This window comes from Miscanthus floridulus, unplaced genomic scaffold (assembly GCF_019320115.1).
Source record: "Miscanthus floridulus cultivar M001 unplaced genomic scaffold, ASM1932011v1 fs_297_1_2, whole genome shotgun sequence".
Taxonomy (NCBI): Eukaryota; Viridiplantae; Streptophyta; class Magnoliopsida; order Poales; family Poaceae; genus Miscanthus; species Miscanthus floridulus.
The window spans coordinates 31383-40000 of record NW_027096538.1 but is presented as its reverse complement, the minus strand read 5'-3'; the positions used below and the strand labels follow the sequence as shown (position 1 = coordinate 40000).

Genomic DNA, 8618 nt, shown 5'->3' with positions numbered 1-8618 from the left:
CGCGGTGCAGGCAGACCGACACCGGTGAGGAAGACGATCGGGGTCGCCTCTGCTCCTTTCTCACCTTCTTTTTCCTGCAAATAAAAACAAAACGAATTAAGACGTCTAAAAATTTCGGCAGCACCTCCCCTGTACTGGTGAGATTCTCAAAACCTGCAATGAACCAACGGCACAATGGCCGCTAAACACATATATATCAAGGGAAGCAATTACATCTACTAACACAACAACAGATGCTTCCTATGCTCGGAAAAACCCCCACAAACAAGGCCTGACAAAACTCTGGAAATTCAGCCAACAGCAGCAGTGCTGATTCAACTTTTGTATCTTTTAATACACAAATGCTATGGTAGAAAAGAAATACATTTATGGAATCTATAGAGCAACCCCTATAACCTTTGTATAGAAACTTTATTTTTTATCATACCTTTAAGAAGGCATAAACTGCAAATGAAAGCAGAAGTCATTATCTGCCCGAAAATCAGGACAGCAAACTTAATATTTTTATATCTCGAAATCCTTATGTCAAAATATCTTGAAACTTTACCGGATTATAGATCAATCCATTATCTACAACTTTGGTATTATTCCAATTTGCATCAAAGGTCATCAGGATGCCCAAAATCATGACGAACCTTAACTGAAACTTTTACTGATGAAACATGACAGAGAACTTCAGAAACTCATAGCTGGAGTTCTAGCCAATCAAAACTATTGTTCTTTCAATAATTTGGAAAGCTCAAGGAAAAACACTACAACTCCCTAGTTATCAACAAAAGCTAGTTTTGATGCTAACATGGTCAGAAAACACCAAACTTCAGATTTGTTCAGCATGCAGTCCAAACCTGACAGCGAACTTTGAAAATTCATAGCTCTCAAACCTGATGGGATAAAATCATGATATTTACCAATCCAGAAAGCTAATGAAAAGTACTACAAATCTCTTATAATTTCTAGAGTCCCATAATGCCTCTATGTTTTCTCCAAAACCCCTAGATCCAGTTCTGTCCAGACTTCGTCAGGGAAAAGCTGCTTGCTTAGAAAAATCATAACTCCCAAACTACTAATTCTAAAATCATGAAATTTCACAGGCAAACAGATCTGAAGGTCCTCTACAACTTCCTTATCATCAACTTGTTGAGGAAAAATCGTTTAGGTCAATTAAACCACACGAACAGCAGCACTGCTCGAGCTACAGGGCAGAAGACCCTAGGTTGACATCCAAATGGTGCCCCCCCCCCACAAACACTAATCCCCATGACCAAGAACCATCTAAACACCTCAATTAGAAGACCTAACAGAAGAATCGCCTCACCTTGGCTACCCCCAAAGCTAGGGCAGCGAGAAATGGTGGGGAAGAAGTCGATCTACATGGGAGATGCACCTCTTCTTACTCCTCTTGCATGTCGTGGAAGACCTCTAGGTGCAGCAGTTTGGCTCGGAGTTGCTCAAGGACAGAGATCGACCATGGGAAAGCTTCTCCTTGTCTTGAAGTTGAAGATGACCATGGGGCTTTATCTTCCCCAACTTCGGCGAGGTGGTGGCGTGGTAGAGCTCCTCCGGTGAGCTGCAGCAGTGGGAGGGGCGTCCTCCTCTTCCTCTTCCTCTTCCTCTTCCTCTTCTCTTCTCCCTTCTCCTCTCCTTTCTCCTCTCTCTTCTCTGGTTGCCAACGTGAATGAGAGATGGGAGAGAGAGGGATGGCTGCTGGTGGTGTATTATGTGTGGAAGAGGTGCTGATGTGTGGGGGCATGGTGGGTGTGTGAGAGGGGGGGCGGCTTGGGCCAGGAAAGGGCTGGTTGGGCCTTGCCCCTCTCAATTTTTTTTGGGCGATACACCGATAGTACTGGCTGTACATCGGTACTACAGGTCTTCACAACTGAGCCAGTTTTTGACTTACCGGTAGTACCGGTACTCTACCGGTAGTACCGGTACTCTACCGGTAGTACCGGCCTGAACGGTAGTACCGGAAGTTCATCGGTACTACAGGTCTTCACAGTTGTGCTGGTTTTTGGCCTAGCGGTAGTACCGGTCTTCTACCGGCAGTACCGACAAGGTCAAGTAGTACCGGTCTTCTACTGATTTGCCTAATGTCCTAGATCTGACACTGGGCAAATATGAATGTTTTTGAACTATGAATTTTTTTTAAAATAAAAAAACACTCAAACAATATAAACTGAAAATTAACTTTGCCGAGTGTCGATAACCCAACACTAGGCAAACACTATAAAAAATAAGTTTGCCTAGTGTCTTCCATGAGACACTAGGCAAAGAGGCCAGTTTACCTAGTGTCTAGCTGGCACACTAGGCAAACTTATTTATTTTTTTTCAATTTTCGTCTTTAAACTTTTTATCGAGCCTCCCTACATAAAATGAGACTGCATGTTGAAAGTTTGCACAATTTTATGAAATTTTGCTATATTTCTTTAGTTTATTTAATTTCTTTGAATTTTTTCGACAAATGCAAATTTGAACTGCAAGCGTGACGAATAATGGCAATTCATGAATGCAAAAATGATATTCATGTTAGTAAGTGTTAGTTGAGGCCGTATCCAGAAACAGAACAAAAATTTCACACATCTTCACGTCGAGACATGACCACGAACTTGCGAGTAAATAGTTTTTAAATTCTATTAAATGAAAACGGAGTCTGAAATTCATGAAACTTGTCGACAAGTCAAGATATCGCATGCGTGTGCCATGATAAAAATTTAAAAAGATTTCGAGCACATCGTCACGTATGATGCTTAGAAACCCTAACAAATTCATGAAACTTGTCGACAAGTCAAGATATCGCATGCGGGTGTTAGGGTTTCTAAGCATCATACGTGATGATGTGCTCGAAATCTTTTTAAATTTTTATCATGGCACCCGCATGCGATATCTTGACTTGTCGACAAGTTTCATGAATTTCAGACTCCGTTTTCATTTAATAGAAAGTTCGTGGTCATGTCTCGACATGAAGATGTGTGAAATTTTTGGTCTGTTTCTGGATACGGCCTCAACTAACACTTACTAACATGAATATCATTTTTGCATTCATGAATTGCCATTATTCGTCACACTTGCAGTTCAAATTTGCATTTGTCGAAAAAATTCAAAGAAATTAAATAAACTAAAGAAATATAGCAAAATTTCATAAAATTGTGCCAACTTTCAACATATTGGTCAAGGTATAGTAGGAAAGCTACAGAAAAAAATTGGAAGCTAAAATCAAAAAAAGAAAAAATATTTTGCCTAGTGTCTCTGTAAGACACTAGGCAAACTGGCCAGTTTGCCTAGTGTCGTCCGGAGACACTAGGCAAAGTTCTAATTTTTCCGAGTGTTAACGGAAGACACTCGGCAAAATGGTAACGGCGGTTGCCCTCCGGCAGCCTTTGCCGAGTGTGATGGTATGCCTAGTATTGACACTAGGCAAAATGGTCATTTACCGAGTGGATTTCTTTGCCTAGTGTCGACACTCGGCAAATCGTTATTTTGCCTAGTGCCTTTATTTTGCCGAGTGCTCCGGGGTCTAACACTCGGCAAACAAGCTCTTTGCCTAGTGTCCGACGATTGGCACTAGGCAAACCATTAAACACTAAGCAAATCTTGGTTTTCCAGTAGTGTTGGGTAAATTGGACAGTACTGTTGCTGGGATGCTGCGAAGGTGTTGTTCACCTCCCTAGGCGGTTGATGCGGCGAAGGAGGCAGGTTAGCTTTGCTTTTGATCCTTTTTTGGGTTTCTTTGGCATCTGGGCAATCCCTGGTTATGTGCCCTTTGTTCTCTCCATGGAAAAAACAGTACTGCCTTTGCTGCCTTTGGTTTTGGTTGTTGTTCCAGTTTCTTCCTTGGCTATTTCTCCTGCCTTCGGATTGTCTCTAGGGCACATTGTTTCGGCCCGCCTTTGGCGATTGTTGCCCCTGCTGGCTATTACCTTGCTCTATGCTGAAAACTTGCTGGCTCTGCACTTGCTGGGCTAGCGACTGACCTTGACTTCTGTTGCCCTTTTGGGTGTTTCTGTTACTACCCTGGAACTGCTTGCTTTGGTTCTGCTCTTCCAGTCTTCTGCGGAGGTCGTTGTCAGATCTGCAAAACTAATTAGCAGTGAATACTAACAAATAGGAGAGATCACGGCCAAATTTTACAATATTTCAGCTGCCCCTAAACTTACATTTAAAAATTTATGAGTAGTAGCAAATATAGTGGTGAAAGTAGCTAGTATCCTTTTTTTTTTGTTATTTTTACATCCATAAATGTTCTTTTTAAATGTATCAAGTAAAAGTTTCATTGGATGAAGTTTTTTGTGTGCCATGGATTGATCGAATCGCTTGTACTAACCGCATTTATGCATTCTTTTTACTAACTGATCAGAGAATAAGAAATTACGGACCTGCTTCACGTTGTCAAGGTAACGGTGATCTGAAGGGCTCTGATGCACAATCTCAAACTGTGGGAACTGAAATGGCTTATCATAACCTGCAGTGGTATGTGCCTCCATCTTGTCCTCCCTGGTACAGGCACCGCCGTCGCCACCACCTCCATTGATGCCTGCCTCCGCAGTGGAGGTATTCTTCACATCACCATCATCACCAACCACGTGTGTGGACACATTGAGGCTCTCCGCGGCTGTAAGTTCTGTTCTTGAGGCTTCTGGTTCCATGAAACCACTTTTCAGATACATCCTGCCTTGTGCAAACACTTTACCAGCTAGTCGGATCACTGCCTGGACGATAACTCCGATACGATTCATCCTCGTCACCGATATATGTACTACCATTGTCTTCGCTATCACTCTCACTGCCAGAACTGTCATCACTCTCGCTTCCAGAATCGTCGCCACTGCCGATGCCTGAATTGTCATCATCTTCGCCGTTGATGTTGTTGTCCCTGAAATCAAAACAATTGTCTCATATTGTTTCATGATCAACGCGTGGATCCTGATTGCATTGGGAATATATAGAAATTGGTGGATCACGATCGATCACGACACATACATGATTAGCGACGTTCTCTTGTGCCTCGTCAATGGCGTTGTTCTTATCTCCGTCTTCATCTACCCACACACCTAATTCATGAAGGAGATGATCAATACTTCGCTCCATGATGATGGTTACCTCACGAAATAGCGCCTGTTTGCGTTCTTATTAGGTTGTTTGAAAGCCCTACCCCAAAATGTAACACGAGACAACGTACACAACCTAACTCTCAAAAACAGAGAAATTACTCCGTCTTAGGCCTTTTTTGGATGCACATTTATCTACTCTCATCCATGTGTGTTGAAGAACTAAATTCCACCCCATCGTACTCCAACACAAATGGATTGAGGTGTACATACATCTCCATCCAAACAACGCCTTAAAATAGTTAAGTTGTTTTGCCTCGTGTGCCTCATATGTACCGTGTGGGTGTTTTGCCTGGTTTTGAAAGTTAAGATGCTTCGTACACAATTGCACATGACGTGCCTACCTTGGACGTGTTGCCGTCACCCCACTTGACGTAGATATACTGTGCGTCGTCACAGTCACAGTAGACGTATTGCCCCACCCATGAAAGGTCACTAGTAGTAGTACTAGTAGACGACGGCGAGTCTGTCGACGGAAGCTGCCGGCGGCGGACGACGATATCTCCATAGTGGACATCGCAAGAGAACCAGCTGACATCGTACGCGCTCAACGTCTCCTCCTCGTCAGACTCCCACGACACGCGCACGGTCTGGTCCTTGTAGTCGTAGCCTCTCACCACGCCGACACGCTCATCCTCCTCCTCCTCCGGCGGCTCCGTCGTCGCTGTCGTCCTCCTGACGACGTGCTGCCCCGGGAACAGGTCGTTGTTGGTCCCTCCGTACCAAACCACCAGCGACGTCGATGGCACGCCGCGCTGCCGCGCGCCGTCCTGCCACAGCACGTCCACCGTCGTGCGAGTGCTGGCCACGGCCAACGGCCGCCGATCCATGTCGTCGTCTAATGACCGGTGCCTCCGACCTGGTCGCCGCTGCCTCCACAGCGGCCGCCTCCAGCAGCGACGACGACGCGACCCAGTAAACGAGCACGCACGTCGTCTCCACCCTGCACACGGTGCCCTCGCCATGGTTGGGCTTCCAGTAGCCCTTGAGCCACCCGGACGCCCTGAGTATGCAGGGCGGTCCACCGACGCGCTGCCCCCAGGTAGAAATCCTTATTCGTCGAGGCGTCGAGCCGTCCTTGTTAGGCCCTGGTCTGCCCTTCCAGAGCACCACCCCGCAGTGGTCGGCCACCGACGGGTTCAGAATCGTGACAGTGTCTCCTCGGCAGATAATCTGCCCAATTGCGTCCTCCATTGTTGGCAGGAGTCGGTGGTCTGTGTGCCTGCTTGTTTTTTTGATGGATCAATCCAATTTCTTGTTTAGGTTTTATATTAATTAATAAATAGGGTTTTAATTTGTAGTGGCTTTACGTACGTGGTTATTTGGGAGAATCGCATTGTTGTACGGAAACAATACGGAGTAGCTATTGGAAGCCGTGTAAGGTCTCCTCTGCAACACAAATACAAGCCATAATGGGTTTTTTTTTTTTGCTTGTAAATAATATTATGGAATCTTTCGGTTCAAATGTCGTATCCTAATGTCCCACACACACACCAGTACATCATTGTTTATTGTCAATAGTCTTATTTATTTAAGATGAATTATATGTTTTTTGATAAATTTCATTCGGTCTTAGCCCCAATCAGCAAACCTTTAGGCGAAAATCTCCATTGGCATTAGGATCGGCTGATATTTCGTTGTTGCTAACTTTAACCATTATTTAAAAAATATTCTTTTGTATTATAATGTATGTATCTAGGAATCGTGTCCTGACTTTTAGTTAATAAATTGATGCACACCTGAAATTGGTGTACTAATAAGTCAGATGACAAGTTGAAAATCTACAAAAACCTAGTTCGCAACAACTTGGTGCAAATTTGATGTAATCATGAACAACCCTCTCCATAATTAACTTACAAAATTTCCTTGCACTACTGCAATAATCATTTTAGGAGACGTACGTCTTATTTTATTTACATATTATCAAAAATGTTAGCAGTATCTCGCAAAGTCCCTGACGAACTTCAGACAAAGTTAGCTAATTTATGGACTGGCCACCTTTGTTAACTGATTTACAAAGATGGGCTCTTAAGTGGGACACTTCTATAAAATAAGGTCTACTTACTTGAAGGGCCCCTTGTTCAGAGGCCCACATCTACTGAAAAAGCCCAGCCGACCAATAAGCTGCACATCCCTTGGCACTAACTTATGTCTCTGGCAGCCTCCACTCCTTGCTCTCCTCTGTCCTCTTCCTCTCCTCTGCTCTCACACTCGGGTGCTGGTCTGCGAAAGGACGTGTGGCACATGGCGAGGCACACGCGCCTCGCCGAAGTTGACAAGGCCAAGGAGCTTCATGTGGAGGCGACATATCATGTTCGCTTCATCGTATTGGTCATGCTTATCAGTCAAGATATAGTGTTTTTCTCTCACAACAAAACAGTATCAGTCGGCTTATAAGCCACGTAAACGATCAAGTGAACAGCGTGATGGCCGATAAAGTGGCGTCGTCACCGGAGGAGGCAGAGCCACGACGCTGCATGCGGGGGTGGTAGGACTAGAGAGATTCAAGCGTGTGTCCACCATCCAGCATGGGGGCGACCAATGCAGTGAGGTGTGGATGCTCTTAGGCCGAGCCACAGAGGTTCTGGCAAGAGGGCTAGCAGTGAGGTATCCTGCGATTCGTGCCGATTCATCGTTGTTGGGTTTTCTGTTGAATGAGTTCATCAAAGCGAAAACCAAAAACAGTGAAGTTATCTTGTCCACCATGGGATTGATTAACCATAATTTTTTATTTACACCAACCACCACCTGTAAGATTCTTCTAATTAGAACTTGTGCTTCTCTAATAATCAATCATCTGTCATAACTTGCAGAAAGAGAATACATGACGAGCGGGCAGAGCGGATGATTGATGTATTGAAGCAGCGTCTACGTCAGCGCGTAGACCGTCATCGTCCCTCCATTGCCCATGTCGCATCCTTGCCCCTCTGCCCACACTGCACCACGTCGTTGCCATCGTCGTCACCCCACGCCACGCACAGACCAGAACAATCGACCTGTCCCGGGCCATCCCCATATCACACTGCATAAGCGTGCCGTCATGCAACATATAATTATGGCAGAATGGTGGTTGGCGGAGGGGTGGGCTGAAAGATTAGGATAAAGTGTGTTTTGGTACTTTCCCATTGTATCATCTCTTTTAATTTTTTTTAATCTTTCGGCAACTAATGACATCCCAAAGTAAGAGCAGACGTCATGCAAGTGTAGTGTCGAGGTGTAAATTAAACGATCAATTGATGAAAGTACTATGGGAAATAAACATGTGTCATATGCTTCAGATGTCATTATTGGATATTCTTGTCGGGTCACACTTGTTGAATGGTCACTCTAATTACAGTACAAACTGCCACATTTCTAATTTTGTTTCCTAAAAAACATGTATCGCTTTAAAATGAAAATTCAAGGAAATAACAGAAATCCTACCTGTATTTATTTAGAATAGTGAAGTAATAGCCATCAAAAACTGTTTTGTTAGCGAAGTTGCGGCTAGATACAGGTACAATGGCGAGCCCAGGT

General features: G+C 44.3%; 1 protein-coding gene across 1 annotated transcript; it reads right to left on the bottom strand.

The window, feature by feature from the left end:
* Positions 1–16: 16 nt before the first annotated feature.
* On the bottom strand, positions 17–6296 carry LOC136531180 (uncharacterized; the record flags this gene model as incomplete). Its single annotated transcript, XM_066523879.1, has 7 exons — positions 5949–6296; positions 5487–5872; positions 4724–4867; positions 4345–4662; positions 3969–4066; positions 428–444; positions 17–74 (listed from the first exon to the last, which is right to left on the bottom strand). Coding segments are annotated over exons 1-7 (1369 nt in total), but the record flags the coding sequence as incomplete, so codon positions are not given.
* Positions 6297–8618: the final 2322 nt, after the last annotated feature.